At 42.7% G+C, this 24,626-nt stretch overlaps 1 protein-coding gene across 4 annotated transcripts in view; it reads left to right on the forward strand.

Moving 5' to 3' along the window:
* Positions 1-5,141: 5,141 nt before the first annotated feature.
* The window catches only part of mapk8ip1b (mitogen-activated protein kinase 8 interacting protein 1b), a 144,314-nt gene continuing 124,829 nt past the window's right edge, over positions 5,142-24,626 (forward strand). The window contains exon 1 of one of the 4 annotated variants that reach the window (XM_048546077.2): positions 5,142-5,430. In XM_048546077.2, coding sequence (XP_048402034.1) covers positions 5,351-5,430 — 80 coding nt within the window. In that variant the 5' untranslated portion in view covers positions 5,142-5,350. Of the gene's footprint in view, positions 5,431-5,720; positions 5,831-5,910; positions 6,013-24,626 lie in introns of those variants that run through there. The other 3 variants (XM_048546078.2, XM_048546082.2, XM_048546080.2) reach the window with 3 other exon arrangements.

Genomic DNA, 24,626 nt, shown 5'->3' on the forward strand with positions numbered 1-24,626 from the left:
GGTGCTGCCCCGTTGTGTGAAATACAAACCTCCACTCAACAACCCACAGGTGCACAAAACAGCCAGACAAAATTGCCGCAGAATGCTTCGGGTAATGATTAACGATGTCCATAACTGGCTCCACAAGTACGAGAGAGATTTCATGCCAAAAATCATTATAACAAAACGCCACTGATTGGCAATGGACTACAAACCTAGAACAGGCCATCACCACCGCCACAGGACCAGAACTAAGAAGACAGGCAAAGCTTAGGAAAAGGTGACCTAATTGGTCTTCCCCAAAGACAAGGACAACCACAAACCGGCCTCATGGGTAAGAAACCTATCCAACAGATGACTTACAAAAACTGAGAAAGCTGTTCTAATATTGGACTAAACTATAACCACTGGCATGCGAACAGAACAAAGTTCATGGCCACACTGGAAGCCATACTAAAAAACAATGGAATCACGGACAAAATTCAACAGACCATCTGACGAACTATAATCCCGGCATTGAACTGGAGGAATAATTGGGACACCCTAAACACATCAGAGAGAAAATCACTCAAAGAACTCAAGAATGACAGGAACATCTTAATCCTACCCGTGGACAAAGGGCATATGACTGCCATTATGAACGAACCAGGCGACATTGAAAAAGCACAGGCACTGCTTGCAGATACAGACACTTAGCGAGTTTTGAGAAGATTTATAGCTCAGGTTGAGGTTCTGGATGTGAGTTTGCTCGCTGAGCTGGAAGGTTAGTTTTCAGACATTTCGTCACCATTCTAGGTAACATCATCAATGAGCCTCTGACGAAGCGCTGGTGTTATGTCCCGCTTTCTATTTATCTGTTTAGGTTTCCTCAGGTTGGTGATGTCATTTCCTGCATTGGTGATGTCATTTTCTGTTCTTTTTCTCAGAGGATGGTAGATTGGCTCCAAGTCAATGTGTTTGTTGATGGAGTTCTGGTTGAACACTTACCAACAGGTGGAGAGAGACCCAACACTGCAGCTCAGAAATAGGATCACCCAAACACTGTTGAGACCAATGAATGCAGGAAAAATAACCAAGAAAGATGACATAAAAGTGAAACCAGAAGGCTCAAACACGCCCCCGGCTTATATTGACTCCTTAAACTACACAAACCAGATATCCCCCTCTGACCCATTGTCTCCTACTGGCCACACCTACAAATAGGTTCTCCAAGGACCTACAACAAAGACTGAAACATCTGGCTGATAGATCCCCCAACTCCACCTACTCAACCCAGGAATTCCTTAAAAAGGGCAAGAAAATCAAAATTGATGATGAGATTATGGTATCCTTTGAATTTACTGCGCTATTCCATACACTGGCCATGTTCGTAGGAGGAAACAGAAATGCTGAATGACAGCTCCATCAACAAGGACAACATTCTCAGAGTAATAGATAATAAAATGTGAGGCTGGATGAACACAGCAGGCCCAGCAGCATCTCAGGAGCACAAAAGCTGACGTTTCGGGCCTAGACCCTTCATCAGAGAGGGGGATGGGGTGAGGGTTCTGGAATAAATAGGGAGAGAGGGGGAGGCGGACCGAAGATGGAGAGAAAAGAAGATAGGTGGAGAGGAGAGTATAGGTGGGGAGGTAGGGAGGGGATAGGTCAGTCCAGGGAAGACGGACAGGTCAAGGAGGTGGGACCTGTCCCACAAACCCTTGCAAAAAAAAACCTGGAAATGACACAAAAACACCTCAACAGGCTGGATCATTTAAATACTAACTGGACTAGAACGACATCGCTTCATTGGAGGCCGCACTGATGATGTTTCCTAGCATGGTGACAAAACATTTGAACTATAACCAGCCAGCTTGGTGAGCAAGGTAACAACCTCATCCTACACAACCTTCCCACTCTTATAATCTATGCCATGACTGATAAAGGCAAGTGCCTGAGCTTTTTAACTACCCTAATTAACCTGTCTTGCCACCTTCAGCAATTTGTGGGCAAGCACCCCAGATTCCTTTGTTCCTCTGAAATTCCTAGTGTCCTACCATTCATTGAGTAATCCCTTGTCTTGTTACTTCTTCCAAAATGCATGACCTCACATTTAACAGGGTTAAATTCTATTGCTCCTTTTAACATACATTCATTATCTAAATTTGGGTACAGGAGGCAGTTTGCAGTGAGTTCAAAATTTAGAAACACAACGAACAATCAGAAGGGTAGTATGACACTTCAGGAAAATATAAATAAACTGGAAAATGTATTTCCAGCCTGCACATCTTTGAACTGTGGGAGGAAATGGGAGCACCTGGAGGAAATCCACGCAGACACGGGGAGAATGTGCAAACCCTACACAGGCGGTTGCCTGAGGGTGGAATCCAACCCAGATGCTAACCACTGAGCCGCCATGCTGCTCCACTTATCAGCATTTATTTACAGAGATAAACATTTCAAACTTGTACTTTCCAAGCCAATACTACAAAGTATTCCAGTTAATGCCTACTATCTGCATACAATTGGATACAACTAATCTATAACAACAATGGGAACAGTTTCCTCTTGTCTATTCCAACCTGACCCTTCATGATTTTGAATAATTCTGTCAAATCTCTTTTCAACCTTCAACCCAGGGAGAACAACCTTAGCCTATCCAATATGTACAATTAACTGAATTCTTCATAAGGATGTTTCCAGGGATAAGTGTCCTTTTCATTCTGTCTTAGACCTTCACATCTTTCCTTAATTGAGGTGCCCAGAACAGAACATAAAAGACCAGTTTTTAACATCTGGAATACACTGCCTGAAATAGTGGTGAAAAAAGATTGAATGTTAACTTTCAATTCTTAAAATGGAAAATAATGAAGCCCTTGAGAAGAGGAGTGAGTAGGATCAATTGGATAGTTCTTACAGATAGTCAGAGAGGCACAATGGTTGGAATGCCTCTGTGTGTGTTGTACCACACTTACAAGTTTTGTTGCCTCTGGCTTCAGAAGTCAACAGATTCCTCTCTATTTCTGGGCTGTGTTTGGAGGTGAATAGGATATCCTTGAAGAGCTGCCAAGTCAGCAATTTCAATATTTAGAAAGGGGCCTGATTGTTTAAGGCAAAAATTGTGGGTTAAATTTACAGACAGTACACAAATTTGACAAACTATGAGGAACTCATTAAAGTCAGTAATGCGAGAGAATAGGAAGGAATCAGTAATCAGTGAAACTGACATGTTGGAAACCCTTTAAATAGAGGTGAAGCCAACTGCTGCTGCCCAGTGTACTGGAAAAGCCAGACCTCACAGTTCTTGTTCAGATAGACTGGCTTCCTTTTGCTTCAAGGTTTTTGGAAGTCAGTTTACTTCTCTTGGATTCCACTCAACTTGCTCAGCATCAACCATCACTACACCATATGTAGCACTAGTTTGGATCTTGCTCTAAGATGAAGCAAAAGAGCAGAAACAGCCGTTTTCTCCTCAGCCATATGTTCCTCAGGACAGAGAGAATTTCCACATCTGGAAGAAGGTAAGACCCTCAATACAGAATCAGATTTTGCAGAACACCAGTGCCTCAGAAAGCTCAGGTTTTCACATATGGTCATGATGACACATCCTGTGCAATGGATCCAGTAGGCATACATTGCCGATGGCCATCAAGGCATTCTTCACTGAAGGGCTAGCCTCATCTTGACATCCCCCTGATGTTTTGTATTTGCTTCGCATTCAAGGACAGAAAAGAGCAATGTTTACTAGAAATGGATTGAAAGGAGAGGATGGAATAACAACAATGGTGGACTGGGATTGTGAGGCATGGAGCATGACAGCAATAAACTGAGAGTGAGCGGGAGTCTTAGCTGTTTTGATTGGGATGTGAAAAGATACATTGTCAGAGGAATGGGCAGAATTGGAAGGTGTGTTGTTCTGAGGATCCCATGAGGAGAATGCTGGGGAAGTGAGGAAAGTGGAGCTTGATACTTCAAAATGGATGATATTTTCCTTTCCTGCCCTTATGAAATTATTGAATCTGTTACTGCATAGTCTCCAGGATTGAGGAACCACATTCCTCGCTTCCTTGATCACTTCCATTGTTACGTGCTAAGTCCTCTTTTTCCCCACGTGCAGGAGTCAGTACTTTGGGGAAGAATCCAAATGCAGTGCAATATTCAGATTTGGTTTCCGGAGTCTCCCGTTAACCGCAATGTAGAAATCAGCCACACTGAGTACACTGGAGTCCCATTTAACTGCAGATCCTTCTTTTAACAGGAACAAGGACGTCGTCATTGCGTCTGATCTCCGAGGTTGTTCTGGAAAACGGGAAGCAGATTTTTAGTGCTGTGGCTGCAGTGAAAAGACACAGAAGATCCTGCCAAGCTTCCCTTCAGTGGCACCACCTCAGCATGCATTATACTACACACCAAATTGACGTGGAACTATAGCACAATTGCTTCAATACCATTGGGTCAGAGATTCTGGAACTCCTATCACAACAGCCCTGTGGAGCACCAACACAGATAATCTCCAACAATTCAAGGAGGTGATTCACCACTCAGGAGTAAGGATAGAAATCACAAGCCCTGATGCTGTTGCTCCAACTAGAGCCCTGAGTCCAGTTATTGGAGCTTAAAGGTGCCCTCCTCTCCTGGGCCAGATATTTTCTACAGCCTGACCACAGATGTTGACACACCTCTGGAGCAGGTGGGATTTGGAATTGGGCCTCCTGACCCACAGGTATAGGCATTACCGCTGCATGAGAAGAGCCCCAGTCCTCTCCTGGGCCATGTACCATTACTGTTTGAAGTGCAATGTGTAAGGACGGGCAAGAACCATTGTCATTGCCAGTAATGTGCACATCTTCAGAGTGAATAATACTGTTAAATATTGACACGCTACAACTGGCCCCACTCGGGTCAATTTTTGCTGTCTGTTCCCTTTCTCACCTTCAATAATTCCCTAATTAATACAATGGAAATATTCCAGGAAATGTCTTTGTTGGATCCCTCCTCTCCTGTAATTGTCTTGGAAGATGCATCTGCAACTTCCTGGAGAATGTAGACATTCGGAGACGGGGGGGGGGGTGGATCACCATCCCTAGTGACTGGTTTTCAATGAATTCTCCGCCAGCTGGAAGCATGGGTTGGTTGGGGTGGAGCTGTTCCAATTCTGGTGTCAACCCCCCGCATCACGTCGTATCACGGTGTAGCACATCAGCAGACACCCCGTGCCTGCAGCTTCAACAAGGGGCGGAAGTGTCTCTTTGGAGGGAGGCCTATGGAGTGTGTGCACCTTGTCGCGGTGACAGATGCCGGTGTGCAAAGCGGGTTAAAGCTGCTCGCTTTGCATTGAAGGCTGCCCCGGTCTGACGTAGTGAAAGCGCCTTTCGGGGGCTCTGTATGGAGAATGGCGGATGCAGAGTCCATGAACTCGCCGGCTGCCTCTCCCTTTCCGGGACTCCACATCAGCTCGCCTCCCAATTTCAGGTAAAGCAGAGGCACCACCAGCGCCGATTTCGAGTCGTGGCTTTTGTGCTGTCTGGCAATGTTTGATCTGAAATGCAATAGCTGATGAGCCAAGGAAGGAGGAGGAGGAGGAGGAGGAGGAAGGGACATCTTTTGAGCATTTAAAGGGGGTGGGAAAAGAGATACAGAAACAGCTAGGTCTGCGAGAGCAGACACCGGGAGCTCTTCTCCAAACCCCCCCCCCCCCCCACTGAATCGTGAGTAACACTGAGAATTGGGTTTAATTTTGATTTAATTGCAGATTGTTTGGGTATGCGCGTTTCTGATGGTGGCTGGAAGTGGCAGATTGTGTTTCAGGGCGTGGACAGCTCCCGGTTAGAATGGACCGGGAAGCAACGCTGGGGAAGGTTTTATTTTAAATGTGAGATCTTTTTCTTTAAGAAACATCTTCGGAAGTGTGTTTTCCCCGCGGAGATTACAATCCAAAATAACGTTTGGATCATCTTCCTTATTTTTTAAAAAAGCTGTTTATCTCACGTTTGTTAAACTGGATTCGGGACGGCCAGGTTATTTCGTGGGTTGATGAGTCAACCTCATGCATTTGTGAGTCTATTTGTAATGTAAACATGATGTAGATGTTGGGAAGTGCAGTGTTTAACTCGGGAAAGGACAGCTCGCCTGAAACAAACTATCAAATTGCGTGGTATTTGAATTTCAGCTCTGAAATGGTAATTAGGCTGTCTGCTTCTCTGGTCTGGAAAGATTGTGGATTGAAATCCCGTTCAGAAACTTGGGCGCAACATTTTGGTTGAGGTGCGCCCTTGGGATGAAGCGTTACTTCAACGTTCTGTGTGACCATAATGTGAATGCTTCTATTCGCGGGGTGGTGAAAAATACTGGGGACTCTTCCTTTTTCGCTACTGTTTATTTAGGGCCCAAATGAGATACACACTTTAAACACTTAAAACCTGATCTTCTGTTGTAGTTTGTGTGAATCAGCTTTGTAGGCTGCCATATTCCTGAGATTGCAACAGTGACTACCCTTCGTAAGCATTTCATGGTAGCTTCTGATTAATTCCACCTCTGAATCAGGTGGGACTTGAACCAGGCCTTCTGGTGCACACGACAGTACGCCACAAGAATCCTCTAGCATTTAGTTTTATTTTCTCTTAAAATCTGGAAGTGTTATTATACACACTCAACCTGCCCCATAAGCTTCTAATTGGCTGTCAAGTGATTAGTGATGGCTGAGGACCAGGAAAGGCACTATGTAAATGAAAGCCTATCATTATTAAATCAGATGTTGTACAATGACCCACGTTTTGCTCTTTTAATATGTGGGATTTTCTCACATCATCTTTCCAGTGTTTTTGTTCTGGTGAAATTACTTCCTGCTGTTTTGACCCTCCATGATTGATTTTCTATTGTTCCTGGAGGCATAAATATTCCTTTATTCTATAGAATTTCCCCAGAATATTTCAGTGATTGAGACGGTATCGTGGTTTCTATTATGTTTACTGGCAACTGGGACCATTACTCACTGGTATAAGGTATTTTCTATGAAATTTAGAAAACTGAGGGATGACCTGGTTGTGACCTTTGACAGGCATAAAGAAAATGCTGCCACTCGGAGGTTCCGTGAATGTGAGATAATCGCTGACAGTTCCAGATAAGAATTCCAGGGGAAATTTCTTCGCACTGAGATTGTGGCACTGCTACTGCATGGAGTGGTTTTAGTGAAGAGTGTAAATGCTTTTAAGAAGAAAGTGGAGAAATACAGGGAGAGGAAAGAAAAGAAAGTTATACAATGGAACAAGATTAAGTTGTGTCAATATAGTGTGGGAGCTGGATGAACACAGCAGGTCAGGCAGCATTAGGGGAGCAGAAGAGTTCATATTTTGGATCACCCTGATGAAGGGACCTGACCTGAAACATCGGCACTCCTGTTCCTCTGCTGCCTGACCTCCAGCTCCACGATGCATTGACTCTGAAAACAGCATCTGCAGTTCTTTCTGTCTAGAGTTGGAGGGAATTGATGTGACACACGAATAACAGCCTGGCACCAAAGAGATACATGGCCAGTTTCTTGGCTGTAAATTCCATTTAAAATTGCATCAATTGTAGGATTTCCCCCTCCAGCCCTAAAAACAAAGTCAGAGCTCAGTGCTCCTTCACTTCTGGCCTCTTAAACATTCTGTTTTTAATTGACTCACCAATGCTGTCTTCATAAGCTTTGAAATTCTCTCTTTAAACCTCTCTGCATCTGTTGCCTCCTTTTGAGACACGTTTAATACCACCTCCTTTAAATCTTTTGCTTACTTGACCTGTCTCGTCCAACAGTATGGTCAAATTTTAACTGATAAAGCTCCTGAGAAGGGATTTCTGGTGGTGTTTGGGGAATGTTATTGTGATTTCCATCTATATTATTTTTAATTTTTTTAAACCGGTATCACCAACAACTATAAGAGCTTTTATTTAAAGGGATAAGAATCATCTGTTTGTGGGACTACTGTAAGACGAGGTACAAATGGCAAGCCTTCCGTCTTTTCAATAGGGGAGAAACTCTGATACCTTGCCTGGTATGGCCTGGAGACTCCAGCCCCAAACTTATGGTTGGATCTTCCCTGCTGTCAGAAGCAGCTGAGCATGCCCCTTGTGACAAAGGTCTTGCACCTTCTCAAGCAATTGGCGGGTGATCGCTTCACTACCAGCCTGCAGTTTTGTAAAAGTTCGGTAAACGTCAACTTATATTTGTATTGTTCCTTTTCAGTTTAATAATATGTCTAAAATATACTGTTTGGGAGTATTTTAAATCCTAGCCTGATGCACGTCCACTGGATGACTAATGATCAATCAAATTAAGCTTTAAGGAGAGCTTTAAAGATGGAAAGAGAGCTGGCAAGATGAAAAGGTTTAAGGAGAGAATTCCAGAATGTAGGGTTCAGGCACTGGGTACTGTTACTGATGGGGAGCAATGGAAACTGGTAATTCATAGGTCACTAGCAGTAAATTCAATAGAACACCAGCATCTGTCCAATTCTAAACACAAATAGCCCTGTAACTTAATACTCTTTCAGATATCTGGTCAGTCTCACCATTGATCTGCTTGGCCAGTTGCTATGGCATCAAATGGATGCAGCGAATGACTTGATTTTACCCAAAGCCTGAAGATACATGAGAAAGTGGGCTTCGGGTTTCGTTATTGTCAGGGTGAAGCTGCAATTGCTGTGCTGGGTAATATCTCAATTTGGAGATGCCAAAGTTCAATTTCTACCTGGCTGCCTTCCTGGTGACACTATCGACGAAGTTCCAGTGAGTGGCAGCTGCTGGGGTCGAGGAGTCAGACAGAACACTCTCACTCTATCAATTTATAAAACGTGTCGCTGAATTCAACTGTCACTGACTCAGTGACATCCCCGATGCTTTAAATTTGATTAGATCCCAGGCAACCGCAAAGATTCTTAACAGATGTTGCAGCCTGTCTTTCCAAACTTAAAGAAACTAATGTCTATTTCAGGTAGCCACCCTAGATGCCTAATAAGTGGGCTGGTGAAGTTTCTCATTGGACACTGTTCAGGCATCTGAACGCCATAAGAATCTACTTCTACTGCAGTCTCTGTCTCCAGGCCATTTGTGGTACAGTTTCACCAACCTTTGTGTAAAGCAGTTAATACTGTCACAAGAACTGGGGATTACTTTGACAATTGTAGTCACTGGTCTGCCTGAAACAAGCACCTCGAATTGTACACTATTTCAGACGACTGTACTATCCTCCTAAAGAAGGAAACATTCATTAACTGCTTTAAGAGATGCAATTACAACTGATGTCAGTTGTTTTGTTTAAATTGGGTTTTATATAATTAAAGTCCAAATTTAAAATAAGTGATATTCCATCAATTGATGTAAATAGTGTCTGTTATACATGGTTGGTACCTAAATTGGAATATTGTCTGAAGTTACACAAGAATTTGTGGCTAACAATTTAAAGAGCCACTGAGCTTAGTGAAATTAAAACTCTGTCCCATGACACAGTGCAACATGGTGGGTCAGTTGCAGTACATTGTAATCTAATAGCTGTGACTGCGTGTTTTTACTGCTTTAGTGGGGGAAGAAAAACTGTTTTATTTAGATTTGACACTTTGTGAATTGTGAAATTATTTACAATGGATAGTAAGTGGAACCTATTCTAACAGAAAAGAGTCAGATGGTTCATCAGGTCACACTTTCTCACTTGAGTCAGATTACTGTAGGTTCAAGTTTTTCATTGGAAAATTAGAATTATGACCAAAACTGATGCACGCAGGGTGGTACCTAGAATCAACACTTCTGATGGTGAAGTGCCTCCTGAGTGAAATGTTGGACTGAGACAGCATGACTGCTGTTGATTTATCGAGTAATTCTGCACATAGTGGCAGAATTTAGTCTATAGGCCTACCGCAACTAGTGTAATACATTAGCTCTCAATTACCACAATTCCAATAATAGAGGTGTTAAATTTGATCATTTTGTTAGCCTTGGTTCTGGATAGCACTAGCACAAAATTTAGGTGCTCACTTTAATGAAGTTTGAGCCTTTCAAGCGCGGTATGGGTCAATTTACAAATAATGTCTAGAATATTAATGGTATGTTAACTGTATTATCAAGATTAATAATAAATGGGTGAAGGGAGTTAACTAAGTTGAACACTTATTTTGTGGGTTCTAGTGTCCCGTTCCTTTGAACCAGGAGGCTTAGCTTCAAGGTCACATCCACTCTACACATGTGAAAGAATATCTTTGAACAGGGTTGATTATAAAATATGTGTAAAGAGAGGCTACCTTGCATGACTGGCACCACAGGGGCTGAAGAATATCAACCTCCAGGAATTTTATCTTAGGTATAAGTTGGCTGTGAAATTTAGCTTTTGTTACAATGCACCCTTAAGAGCTTGTTCATAAGTTAACTAATTAATTAGTTTGTGTCAGCATGTAAAAGGTTTTGTAGAAAGGAACTTTTCTTCATACTGAGACAATAGAGTGCATCACCAAGTCTCACCGCTCCATTTAAATGTTGTTTAAATTTGATAAGTTTCTTTCAAAGATTTTGTTACAGTGGCCCTTTTTGAGGTGTTATTAACAAGTTTGCTTCGATGCTAAAAACACACAGCGTCCATAGACCATAGAATCCCTACAGAATGGAAACAGGCCCTTCAGCCAAACAAGTCCACACTGACCCACAGAGCATCCCACCCAGACCCGTTCCCATGACCCATCTAATCTACATGTCTCTGGACACTATGGGCAATTTAGCTTAGCCAATCCAAGTAGCCTGCACATCTTTGCACTGTTGGAGGAAACCAGAGCACCCAGAGAAAACCCACGCAGAGAACGTGCAAACTCCACACAGACAGCCACCCAAGGGTGCAATTGAACCTGGGTCCCTGACAATGTGAGGCAGTAATGTTAACCAGTGAGTCACCGTTCTGCCCTATTTAAAGACATCCTGATTAGTGAATGTGGTTAGTTGTTTTTAGTTTGTTCAAAAGATTATAAAGAAGGCTTGAGGCGCAGTGGTAGTATCCCTATCTCTGAGCCAGGAAGCCTAGGTTCAAGGCCCAACTGCTCTAGAGGTGTCATAACATTTCTGAACACTTAGTGTTATGTATAGTACAATACATTGTGATTTGACTTTTTTTTAAAAAATCCACAAAAGAGATTTGATTTGGCATGGAGGATGTTAATTATAGCATTCGTGTGCAATCTCAGGTTTGGAATCCTGGACTATCTTAAATCTATGCCCAACCTGTATAAACAATATTGGAGCCCCTGCTTCATTATTTGAAGAGTCCACCCCTCAGCCTTTTGTTGATTTAAGCTTCATTCTCCAATCTTTTTTTACATGGTGCTGATGTCCAAGTTTGCTATTAACTGGAGCCAGCAGCAGGCCTATAAAGTGGGGTGGGAGGTGCCATTAACAGCATTTCATTTTCTTCTCTGCTCACCTGGACAAGAACTACTGGATGCATGAGAATGCAACTAACTAAGTTCCCCTTCAAGCCATGCATCCACCCTCACTTGGGGAACTGTATCGTCATTGCATCACTGTTATTAGATTAAGCTCCAGGATCTCCCTAATTCCTTTCCCTTTGACTATGCTTAACACCACGCGTTCAGCAGAAATTCAAGAACTTAATTTGCTGCCGTCTTTCCAAGGCTGGGTATGGATGGACAATGAACACTATTCTTGTGAGAATGCTCATGTCATAGATCTAAGTAATCTTTGCTGATCTGAAGGTCTCACATGTCCCCCAGAGGTGAAAGGAATAATTTTCAAATGGTTGGGGGCCAAAAGATCAAATGAAGCTTGGGGTCTGTTCCTTCACAGGTCTCAATTGAATGTGACAGTGGTCTGTCAGCTGCTGCCTGTCTACAAAGAAATGACAGAAAAGTAAATTCAATTTAATCTAATCTGGGCTTCATTTAGCCCCAATTTCTCCACCCATCAGATTTCATCTAAGGCTTCTTTAACTAAAATGCGGCTGCCTCTCTATTACTGTAACAGATATCTGACTTTAGTATTAGTGTCCATTCCTGTGACCTGACTTGGTGGAATTCAAACAGCAGTGGGTGTGAATGTTTTGGGAACAAGCCCACCCCATCTGCAACATTGTTTTTACCCCATGCCTTTGCTCCCACTATTTTAATCACATTTCTGTCTGGTCATTGGGTGAACTTCTGGCTAAGAACTTGGTAGGGTACTAGTTTATTGGAGCTCTGCATTTTGGTACCGGGTCAGCATTAGTTACTGTAGGAAGAGGATATTTTAATTGATGGGCCTCATCCACCCAGAACAACCGATGATCCATCCACAGAGAAATTACTGCTAGCTCATTATGTTATTCATACATTACAAAATCTTTTTTAATATTCGAGTGTAAGTTCCTTGCTGTGCTATTTCGCTAGGGGATTAATTTTATTTTATTCTGTAAGTGTTTTAATGTTTCTGTTTAAAACGTCAGAGAGGTGAAAGGATTAGTTGATGGTATGACAATGAATGAGCAGACTTTCTAGCCCAAGAAGAGGGTGGAAACAGCAGAAAGCGTGTTAGCAGACAAACTGATTGCAGAGGTTGAAAGAACAAGGAGCATTGTTGTTAACAATCCTTTGGAGACACACTGAGCTGGCACGGTACTTTTCAGAACAAAGAGCCTTAAAGAGAAAGTGATTAAAGAGAGGCTTCTGAAGAAAGGCAATGCAGAGGGAGGGAACATGGTACAGCACATTACTCTACTCTAAGCAGTAGAATAATCAAACAAAGGGTTTCTAAAGGAATCCACAGTCTCATGAAAAATCCAGAAGCTGGGGGCAGACAGCTGAATCAGACAACAAGAAATCATGCCTATTCATTGGGCAACCAACCATCTCTGAAGAGAATTGCTTCCACTAAAAGGAGTCAGCCTTCACCTGTGGCTAAGATAACAAGGTCCAGAGCTGGATGAACATAGCAGGCCAAGCAGGAAAGCTGACATTTCGGGCCTGGACCCTTCTTCAGAAATGGGCGAGGGGAAGGGGGTTCAGAAATGGGGTGAGAGGGGGAGGTGGATAGAGGAGAAGATAGGTGGAGAGGAGACAGACCGGTCAAAGAGGTGGGGATGGAGCCAGTAAAGGTGAGTGTAGGTAGGGAGGAGATAGGTCAGTCCAGGGAGGACAGCGGAGGCAGGATGATGTTCGCAGGTAGGAGATGGGGGTGGGAGGAAAGACAAGTTAGGGAGACAGGGACGAGCTGGGCTGGTTTTGGGATATGGTAGGGGGATTTGAAACTGGTGAAGTCCATACTGACACCACTGGGCTGCAGGGTTCCCCAGCGGAATATGGGCTGCTGTTCCTGCAACCTTCAGGTATCATTGTTGTGGCACTGCAGGAGGCCCAGGATAGATACCTCGCCTGAGGAATTGGAGGGGCAGTTGAAATGGTTTGTGACTGGGAGGTGCATTGTTTCGTGCAAACTGACTGTAGGTGTTCTGCAAAGCGGTCCCCAAGCCTCCGCTTGGTTTACCCGACATAGAGGAGGCCACAATGGGAACAGCGGATGCAGTATACCACATTAGCAGATATGCAGGTGAACATCTGCTTGATGTGGAAAGTCTTCTTGGGGGTGAGGGTGGGGGAGTGGGGTGGAGGTATAGGGGCAGGTGTAGCACTTCCTGCAGTTGCAGAGGAAAGTGCCAGGTGTGGTGGGGCTGGAGGGGAGTGTGGAGCAGACAAGGGAGTCCTGGAGAGAGTGGTCCCTCTGGAAAGCAGATAAGAGTGGGGAGGGAAAATGTTTTTGGTGGGGTGGGATTGCAGATGGCAGAAGTGTCGGAGGATGATGCCTTGGATCCAGAGATTGGTGGGGTGGGATGTGAGGACGAGGGGGATTCTGTTTCAGTTGTTGTTGTGGGGAGAGGGGTGTGAGGGATGAGTTGTGCGAAATGCGAGAGACATGGTCAAGGGCGTTCTTGACCACTGAAGCTGGGGGAGGGGGGGGGGTGGTGTGCAGGGTGGCGAAGTTGCGGTCCTTGAAAAGTGAGGATATCTGAGATGTACGGGAGTGGAATGCCTCATCGTGGGAGCAGATGCGGCGGAGGCGAAGGAATTGGGAATAGCGGCTGGCATTTTTGCAGGAAGGTGGGTGGGAGGAGGTGTATTCTAGGTAGCTGTGGGAGTCAGTGGGCTCAATGGATATCGGTTTCTAGGTGGTTGCTGGACATGGAGACAGAGCGGCCCAGGAAGGAGAGAGGTATTGGAGATGGTCCAGGTGAACTTAAGATTGGGGTGGAAGGTGTTGGTCAAGTGGATGAACTGTTCGAGCTCCTCATGGAAGCACGAGGCAGCGCCGATACAGTCATTAATGTAACGGAGGAAGAGGTGGGGTTTAGGGCCAGTGTAGGTACGGAAGAGGGATTGTTCCATGTAACATCCCTTGTCTGCTCCTCACTCCCCTTCAGCCCCACCACACCCGGCACATTTCCCTGCAACTGCAGGAAGTGCTACACCTCTTCTATCACCCCCATCCTAGGCCCCAAGAAGACTTTCCACATCAAGCAGATGTTCACCTGCAAATCTGCTAATGTGGTATACTGTATCCACTGTTTCCATTGTGGTCTCCTCTACATCGGGTAAACCAAGCAGAGGCTTGGGGACCGCTTTGCAAAACACCTATGGTCAGTTCGCACTAAACAATGCACCTCCCAGTCGCGAACTATTTCAACTGCCCCTCCCATTCCTCAGACGACATGCCCATCCTGGGCCTTCTGCAGTGCCACCACGATGCTACCTGAAGGTTGCAGGAACAGCAGCTCATATTCCGCTTGGGAACCCTGCAGCCCAATGGTGTCAATGTGGACTTCACCAGCTTCAAATCTCCCCTCCCCCTACCGCACCCTAAAACCAGACCAGTTCGTCCCTACCTCCCTAACTTGTCCTTCCTCCCACCCCAAGCCGCACCCCCATCTCCTACCTACTAACCTCATCCCACCCCCTTGCCCTGTCCATCCTCCCAGGCCTGACTATCTCCTCCCTACCTCCCCACCTACACTCACCTTTACTGGCCCCATCCCTGCCTCTTTGACTGGTCTGTCTTCTCTCCATCTGTCTTCTCTATTCATCTTCAATCCGCCTCCATCCCCTCCCAATTTATTTCAGAACGCCTCTTCCCCTACCCCATTTCTGAAGCAGCGTCTAGGCCCAAAACGTCAGCCTTCCTGCTCCTCTGTTGCTTGGGCTGCTGTGTTCATCCAGCTCTGCACCTTGTCAGCTCAGATCCTCCAGCATCTGCAGTTCCTGCTATCTCTTCACCTGTGGCTACCTGGCATCAGTTTTCCATAATTGTGTTTTCATTGGATTGTATAGTCTTAGTGCAGAAACAGACCAGTCTGCCCGTTGAGCCTGTGTTGGCAATTTGAACGTTTAATCAAAACGGTCTCACCTCTCGATAACTCTGTATATTGTTTTTGCTTTACACATTTGTCTCATTTACTATTTGTGGACGTTTGCTATTAGTCAAATGTTGGCTTTGAATTGTCACTCCAGCTCATTCTGTGAGCGATAAGAACATAAGCACTTGGAGCAGGGTGGGGCAATTCAGCCGCTTGATCCTGCTACACCATTTAATACTATCATAGCTGATCCCATCTCAGTTTCAACTCCTTTCCTCTCTGCTTCCCATAACCCTTCATCCCAATATTCGTTAAAAATCTGTCCATCCGCTCCTGAAACTGTTTCAATGTTTTGACAGTCTCTTCACTCTGGGGTACTGAATTCTGCAAATTCATGACACTTTTTTAATATAAATAATTTCACCTCATTTCTGTTGTAAATCTGCTACCCCTTATCCTGAAACTGTGATCTCTCTTGCCCCTACTGAGCAAACCTACTTTCGACATCCACTCTTTCAATCCCCTTTAGCGTCCTGTAAGCCTCATTAGGTCTCTTCTCGTTCTCCTAAACTGTAGCGTATAGGCCTCAGCTAGCCCATTTCTGTTCATAAGACAAACTCTTCATCTCCGAAGCCACTCTAGTGAATCTCTCGTGAACTACCTCCCTCCTCAAGGGGACCGAAATTGTGTGCAGTTCTCCAGATATGGTCTCAGTAAAGCCTTGACCCATTGCAGCACATTCACCTGCTCTTACCGTTCTAGTATTTAATTGCTAAAGGAATAAAGTATAATTGTTTTCTTCATTACCCGCATATCAATTTTCTGTGATTCATTCTCAGGGATACCCTCTGTACCTCAGCATTCTGAAGTTTCTCCTCTTAGGTAAAATTCTATTTCTCTAATGAAATTGGATTACCTTGCATATCCAAATTAAACTTCAGCAAATTTTGGCCCGTTCAGCTAACCTGTCCATAACAATTTGTAAGTTTCTTATTTCTCCACTGCAACTTACTTTCTCACATTTTTGTCACCTGCAAACTTGCCTACAGTACTTTTCTTTTCTTACAACCTACATTAATGACTTGGATGTAAATAGTTCGGGACTGATGACTGAATGTCAGGGCATCCTGCTAGGTGCATCTTGTCAACAAGAAAAAACCCTCACTTATCCCACTCACTTATCTCTCTGCTTTCTGTTGGTAACTCCATCTTCTATCCAAGCTAATAAATTCTTCTAGGCCCATTTGATTTTACCTTGTGTATGAACCTTTTTGTGCAGCACCTCATCAAATGCCTTTTGGAAGCCCAGATATACTACTACTTCTACACTGCCCCAATCAGCCATATGATTCGTCCTTTCTCTTGACATGAAACAGTTGCGGGAGTACTACTTCAACAGCTAGAAAGGAGAGTTTGAATTTTGATAGCCACTTTCACATTCTCAGGACTTTGGCTGTAAAGTATATTGCTATCAACTATTTTCGTTGTGGTGCAATTATTGTTATTTGGGAAATGTGCCAGTTAGTTGTTCACAGCAAACTTAGTCAACCAGTTACAAGATAATGACTTTTTGTTTTGATGTTTTGTTGGTTGAAGGATGAATTTTAACTTGGGATACACCTGCTCCCCTTCACAGTGGTGTTTTATATCCATGTCGGAGAGCCAACGTAGCAACGTTTACTGTCCTATCTACAAGATGTCCCCTCCAATGGGTTCAGTGTTCACTATAAGCTATGCTAGAATGTCAATCGTAGAACATGGTGCTCAAGGAAAGCTTGAACCCACAACCTCCTGACATGAGAAACTATCAAGTGACCCAGGCCAGCATCCAAAGTCCTAAATCACTTATTTAGACCTGTGGAATAGTAAAACCCACAGTAAAATTTAATTAGTGTTATGATTTTGTGTTTTATTTTGTGAAATATTGTTCAAGACTCACCGGGCTGTGTTAATTTTGGCACTGCTGCTTCGACTTATTTTGCATCCTCACAAGGTTAGGAGGATAAGGGGAAGCATAATTGAGGTATCTAAGGTGGATTTTATATTCAGAAAGGAAAATAGACAAACTATTTTCTCTCATGCATGAACTTAGAACAAGGTGGCAAACCTTCAAATGAGAATTGGGCTGATTGTTTTGTGCCTTCATCAAGCTTCTTCACACAAAGGATCCTGAAAGCCTTCAGGATTCTCTCAAACTGTTGAGAATGGGGTCTATTGAAAATGTTGAAGCTGACTTTAGTAGACTTCTGTTAGTTAAGCATACTGGAGGAGTACAAAATGGCTCTGTGCGGATAGAATTATGATACAGATCAACCATGATCTAATGTAACCGAAGGGCAGTACAAGCTTGAGGACTGAATAGCCTGGCTTTGTTCCTCTGTTGCGGTGCAGAATGTCAGTGATTCTTCATTGGCAGTGCTCAACCAAATTCCATTCCCCAAAGTCTTTTATTGTGCAATTAGTAAATTTGGTTTTTTTTATTTGTTCAATTTAGTGTGCTGCTGTAACGTTGGGCTATTTTAGGAAGGTTTCAATAACATTCCATCAGCTGTGAGGGTGCAACATGTTAACAATTGCCAAAATTGGAGATGCTTCCATATTTCAATGTGTTTCAGTTGATGTCTTTGAAGTTGATTTATAATTGAGCATTAATTTCCCTGAATAGATGTTGCATAAAGGGCTTAATAAGCAATAAGGACTGTACTCATACTTTTTCCAAGTGTTTAAAGTTTCTGCTTTATTTGTATGTTAGCTACAGCTCAGAAGAAAAACACAATGATGGTTTAATTTAGCCACAGGAACAATAAATGGTAAATTGGATACATTGGTATAGTTTTCCTTTGCAGCAAAACTTATTAGCAAATTAGGTGTGAAGCTTTGTAAGATGTTCAGGACAGGAGTAGACTGTTTATTGCATCAAGACTTAGAATGAAATTGTACCTGATCTGAGATCTTGCTCTGTATACTTAGCTTTATCCAATTTTCCTTTTTTTCATTTGGCTAATGAAAAATCCATCAATTTCTTATTTTAAAATGTTTAATAGTTCCTAATTTCTAGCCTGAACAGTCTTTCTTTTTCTCATAGGTGAATAGTGTAAATGATATTGTTGATGATGAATCTAGACTGGAAACACTGAGAGAGCACTTTGACACAAACATTGGATAAACATGGTTTTGCCTTAGAGTGAGAAGTTATGGGCTTAAGTCTCATCCAAGAGACAAGGCATAAACTGGACTGACACAACAAAGAGGACATTAAACTGTGAAAAGTGTGCTTTTGATTCACCAGGATGGTATTGGCGATAAGGATCCTTTAGTTTAGAGTAGAGACTTGAAATAATCGGATTGCTTTCACTAGAACAGACCAGACTAAGAGGGTAGCTCGTAGTGATTTTTTTTAATAATTAAGAGATTTAGAATAATAATGTAAGGAAGAATATTTCTTGATGTGATACTTCCTTTTAAAATGTTGTGAACAAAACAAACAACCTGAAATTTGTTGTGAAGATTATTGGAGCATGGGATACTATCCCACAGGAAATGGTCAGTATTTAGTAACAATGAAAATAATTGATTTGGTGGTGAAGAATATGTAGAGCCTTGTGAGGAGAGTAGGTGAGATTTGAGTTACTTCAGCAAGCAGCTGTCACGGACTCAATGGACAGACGATCTCCTATGCTGCAAACTTGTGCATTTACTTTGAATAGACTAACCCCTGCCATAAAAATAATGTAGAGAGCATCACCTTTTCACAGTGTGGTCAGTTTTTGTGTAACAACATTGCTTAATATCACATCTAGTTTTAAGATTTTTCTCACATCCAAAAGCAAAGATATGATTTGTAACATATGAATGTTGCTATGAAGTTTGGTAAACAAAGTATTAATGTTATGCTAATTTCTTTAACCAGAGAATGTTTTTGTTTTTAAAGAGTGTTGCAATTAACTTGCTGTAAAAATAATGTTATCAAAATCAATTGGCTACAGTTCAGCTGGTAATTGAATATTCCTGGTGGCGTCTCAATGGGAGTGAAATTAGTTTGTGTGTGCATCTGCTGCAAGCCTGACCTCCTGCTCTGGGAGATGGCTTTACATTACGTGGAGCATGGCGACTGGAATAGGTCTGTCGGATGGAAGCAATCTCAATCCAGTTCAGTGGAAATGTTCAACAGTGTGAGCATGCTGCTTTGTCTGCTCTCATTGGCACTGGATGTGTGAAATGCAAGTCTCACTGGAATTTTACAGCAAAGGAAGAGGCTCATTGGCCCATCAAAGGCTGTACTGACTCTGAGAGAATGAGCAAATTAGTTTCATTGGTCATTGCTTTACAAATGTTTATGTTCCAAATACACACGCAACACTGTCAACTTGTGTTTCTGCTGTGTCTTTTAATATGGCAAAACATTCTAAGGCACTTGAGGTGAGTGACTGTCAAACAAGATTGAAACTGAATTGCATGAAAGTGAGGGCAGGTGACAAGATCTTTGGATAAAGTTGGCTTTCAATAAAGGAGCTTTAAAGTAGGAGAGAGTGTAAGACCTTAGGGATGGAGTTTCATTGTTTAGGGACTAGCGCTAGAAGGCATAATGACCTGTTGGAGTAATGGATTTGGTTTCGGTACCTTTTGCAGCTGGGGTCCATTGTCTAAGAAGTGTATGAAGTAAATTGTTACCCATTTAAATTCATAAGTTATGCTAAAATGGTTTGGGAGGTGAGCCATTCATTCGTTTAAGATAATGTGTCTCGTACTTTCCTTTTTCAGACAGCCTCTTTCTATTCTGAACACTTCTTCTTTTTTGAATTGTCAGCTCCGATTATGTAAATGTTCAGCCATCTTAAACTTCAGCCACTTAATATTTTTAAGAAATTGAGTGCACAAATGCTGCAGGCTTGCTGAAGTCATTTTTGACATAAAACATGATTTATAATAAAAAGTTCCACAAATGTTTTGACACAAGCAAAATTTCTGTGGATGCATGGCAGGCAAAACCCATGGAGAGCGACAGTTAATGATTCCAGTTGTGTAACCTTTGGAAATTAAGAAGGACCGAAATGTTAAACCGATGGAAGAACTAAAGGCAGGTTCCGTGCTAGGGTGAAGGACAGGGGAAATGCACTTAAGATTTTCATGATGCATCAACCCAAGGAAATGCTGATATTGTAGTTAAAAGAAACAAAGGTTGTGTTTTTGTGATTTAATCACCCCTGCGTTTGAACCTATGACCCTTCTTTTCTTTGTTTTTGTTACTCATCTTACCATGCTTCTCCCCCCAAACCCTGCCCCAAACTTCCACTTGAAATCTCTCTCCTCTTGTGTATTTGCCTTCAGTTTGGATGGCAATAGTCAACAATGCAACCAACAATTAATTTCATCTCTATGACCAGCGAGATTGAACGATTATGAAATCAACAGAGGGACAAGTGAAATTAAAAAGGAATTAGGCAAATTTAAAGTCTAGTCAAGTCTAGGAAAAGAAAAATAGATGGAAGGAAAGATTAGGCTGAGTGACAAATTGGGTTAAGAGACAAAAGGGAACATTAAAGAAGTAATGAAGAAAAAATATTCTTTCTCAGAATAAAAATCTAGGGCAGTTTAAATTGCTCCCTTTCTGGACCATGGCATTGATTGACATTGCATTAACAGTAATTCTTCCACTGTGATTACTGAGCTCTTACTTACTGGCCCCAAGTTCAGAAAACACGTTTATGGGTAGACTATGTGGGAGATTAAAGGTAATGGCTTATGAGAAACTATGACAGACTGACCAATTAATCAACAATTCACGAAAATCAAATGATGGCCTCTGTCTTGAACTTGTTAGAATAATAGGAATATGATCCAGCTTGTACTCCTTCCATCAAAAATGCCAGTCTTCAGCCAATTTAATTCACTCCTTATGATGTCAATTCTTGTGCTCCCAAACTAGCTATACTCCTCACCGAGCTGTTCCAGTACAGCTACAACACTGGTATCCACCCAGCAATGTGGAAATCTGCCCAGCTGTGTCCTGTTCACAAAAAATAGGATACACTAGAATCTGGCCAACATTTTATTGCCTATGCTGCAGGGCAGTTTGAGAGTCAAAGGCATTGCTGTGGGTTCAGTCAGGCCAGACCAGGTAAGGATGGCAGTTTCCTTTAAAAGGGCATGAGTGAACCAGAAGATGGTTTTTTTTTCCAGTAATCAACAATGGATTCATAGTCATTGGGCTCTTAAATCTAGGTTTTTCTATTTTATTGAATTCAAATCCCACCATCTGCCTTTGGTGAGATTTGAACCAGGGTCACCGGGACATTACCTGGGTCTCTGGATTTTGGTCCAGTGATAATAGCGCCAGCCCATTTCCTCCTGATATAATATTCTCCCTCTCATCTGAAAAGTGATGAAAGGTGTCCTTGGTGAACTGAAGTGATGCTGAGTCAGCCAAATTGACTTTTGTGAGAATTGGGGACAGGGGCCATCTAGTTAGATAGCAGAAATGAAGATGATTCTGGTCATAAAGGGTTAATCATCTCAGCTCCAGGACATCTCTGCAGGAGCTCCTCAGGATAGTATCCTACGCCCTATCATCTTCAGCTGCTTTGTCGAATACCTTCTTCCTGTATGTCCTGCTGCCTCTCTCCACCCTGACCTTGGAGGTGGGAATGTTTGCAGATGATTGCAGTGTTTGATACCATTCATAATTCTTCAGATACTGAAACAGTCTGCTTTCAAACACGTTAAGATCTCAACATTCTAGCTTTAACTGATAAGTAGCAAGTAACAATCATGGTACCCCAATGCTAGGTAATGACAGACTCAAGAAATCGAACCATCTCCCTATGTCATTCAAATGCAGTCATCGTTGTCATTGTCATCGTAACACTATGTTGATCAGAAAGTTATTCCCACTTAAATACTTTGATTGCAGCAACAAGTCAGAGGCTAGGAATTTTGTGGTGAATAACTCACTCCTTGACTGTCCAAAGCCTGTCCATGATCTACAGTGTACGAGTCAAGTGTGATGGAATACTCAACCCTTATTGAGATGTATAGAACATTAGAACAGTCCAGCACAGTACAGGCCCTTTGGTCCACGATGTTGTGCCAAACTTTTACCCTAAACGTAAGGTCTATCTAAGCTCCAACCTTACCTTATACTATCTTCCATATGCCTACCTAATAGCTGCTTAAATGACCCAAATGAGGCCGACTCCACTACCCTCTCTGCCAATGCATTCCACGCCTTGACCACTGAGTAAAGAGCCTACCTCTGATGTCTCCCCTCTATCTACCTCTCACTCTAAAGCTATGCCCCCTCCTGATACCTACCTCCACCCAAGGAAAAAGCCTCTGGCCGTCTACTCTATCTATACCTCTGATCATTTTGTACACCTATATCACATCACTTCTCATCCTTCGTTGTTCTAAAGCAAAAATCTCAACCTTTCCTCGTAAGACCTTCCCTCCATTCCAGGCAACATCCTGGTAAATCTCCCCTGCACCCTTTCCAATGCTTCCACATCTTTCCTGTAATGAGGCGACTAGAACTGGACACCATACTCCAGGTGTGGCTGAACCAGGCTTTTGTATAGCTGGAGCATAACTTCACGGCCGTTGAACTCAGTCCCTCAATTAATGAAAGCTAACACACCATACGCCTTCTTAACAACTCTGTCCACCTGGGTGGCAGCTTTCAGGGAACTGTGGGCATGAACCCCAAGATCCCTCTTCTCCTCCACACTGCCAAGAACCTTTCCATTAACCCTATATTCTGCTTTCAAGTTTGTCCTTCCAAAATGAATCACCTCACACTTTTTTCAGGGTTAAACTCCATCTACCACTTCTTAGCCCAGCTCTGCATCCTACCAAAGTCCCTTTGTAACCTAGAACAGCCCTCCGCACCATCCACAATGTGACCCATCTTTGTATCATCTATGAATTTGCTAATCCACCCTTCCACTCCTTCTTCCAAATCATTTAGCTCTAACAACTTTCAAGTGTTCACATCTTCCAGAATAAAGTAACCTACTTGACTGACACCTCATTCACCACCTTTAACATTCGATTCCCCAGCACTGCTGAACTGTATCAGTAATACGTACCATAAGCAAGGTGTACTATTATAATTTGCCAAGACACCTTCAGTAGCACATTCTGAGCTTGCAACCTCTCCTACCCAGGAGGAGGAGGAGGAGGGCAGCTGATGCATTGAAGCGAGCAAGTTCTCCAAACCCCTCCACATCCTCTATCTCAGTTTGTTTATTGTCACCAGGCCCAAATCCTGGAACTGTTCTCCCAACAGCACTGGGTGTACCTGTACCAGATAGTGTTCAGCAGTTCAATAAGCTAACCTACTAATACCTTGTCAATGCCATTAAAGGTGGATAATAAATGTTTACCTAGCTAGTGTGTGCCTGCCTGTGTCTGGGTTTGTGTGTGTGTGTCATGAAAATCCAGTCTGTTATCAATAACTGGGCTGATATATCAGAAATAACTTACTACCATCTCCCTGAGTAAGAGAATGTCATAAACTAGGAGACACAGGAGGATATTGAACAGAAATCAGATTATTGGTTTCTCACTAATTTATTCAACCGAAGGAAAACAGCAAGAGATAATGACTTTTCCAAGGAGCTATGGTGAGGGAAATGGTATGTTGGAATGATTTAGGAAGGAGAGTTTCAAAAGTTAGGACTATTGACCAAGGAGGAACGGTGAGCAAGTAATCTGGAATCAGTGGGTGGAGTATGTTCTGGGCTAGGTAGTTCTCACTAGTAATTAACTGAATCAGATGTACACCAGGATAAACTGGCCAGTAGAGAGCATGTGTAGCTTATCCAAATGCAAGAATTAATGCGAGTACAGAAGCTACAGCACAAGTAAATTTTGGGCTGCAGTAAATCAAGTTAGTGGAATTTTGCCTTCCAGCTCAGCGAGCAAACTCACATCCAGAACCTCAACCTGAGCTACAAATCTTCTCAAAACTCACTAATATTATGGCCAATTCAGACTACAGTATTCTGAAGAAGTTACTTTTAACTATTTTTATGTTGACTTGGAATGTTTGATTTTGTCCTTTTTTTTTCTCCACACTGTCTACTTGTCATTCACTCACTCAGTCATGTTTTTAATGCTATCATTATGAAAATGTGTCCAGTAAACCTTTTACTCACTTCTTTATAAATAGGACAACAAAAAACCCTTCACAGCTAAAGAAGTACTTGTTGAAGGTAGTGCAGTCACTGTTGTAAAATAGGAAATACAGGAGCAAATTTGTCCGCAGTAAGTTCCCTCAAATCATACTGTGATAATAATCAGTTCATCTGTTTCAGTAAATGTA

The sequence above is a fragment of the Stegostoma tigrinum genome, chromosome 17 (assembly GCF_030684315.1).
Source record: "Stegostoma tigrinum isolate sSteTig4 chromosome 17, sSteTig4.hap1, whole genome shotgun sequence".
Classification (NCBI taxonomy): domain Eukaryota; kingdom Metazoa; phylum Chordata; class Chondrichthyes; order Orectolobiformes; family Stegostomatidae; genus Stegostoma; species Stegostoma tigrinum.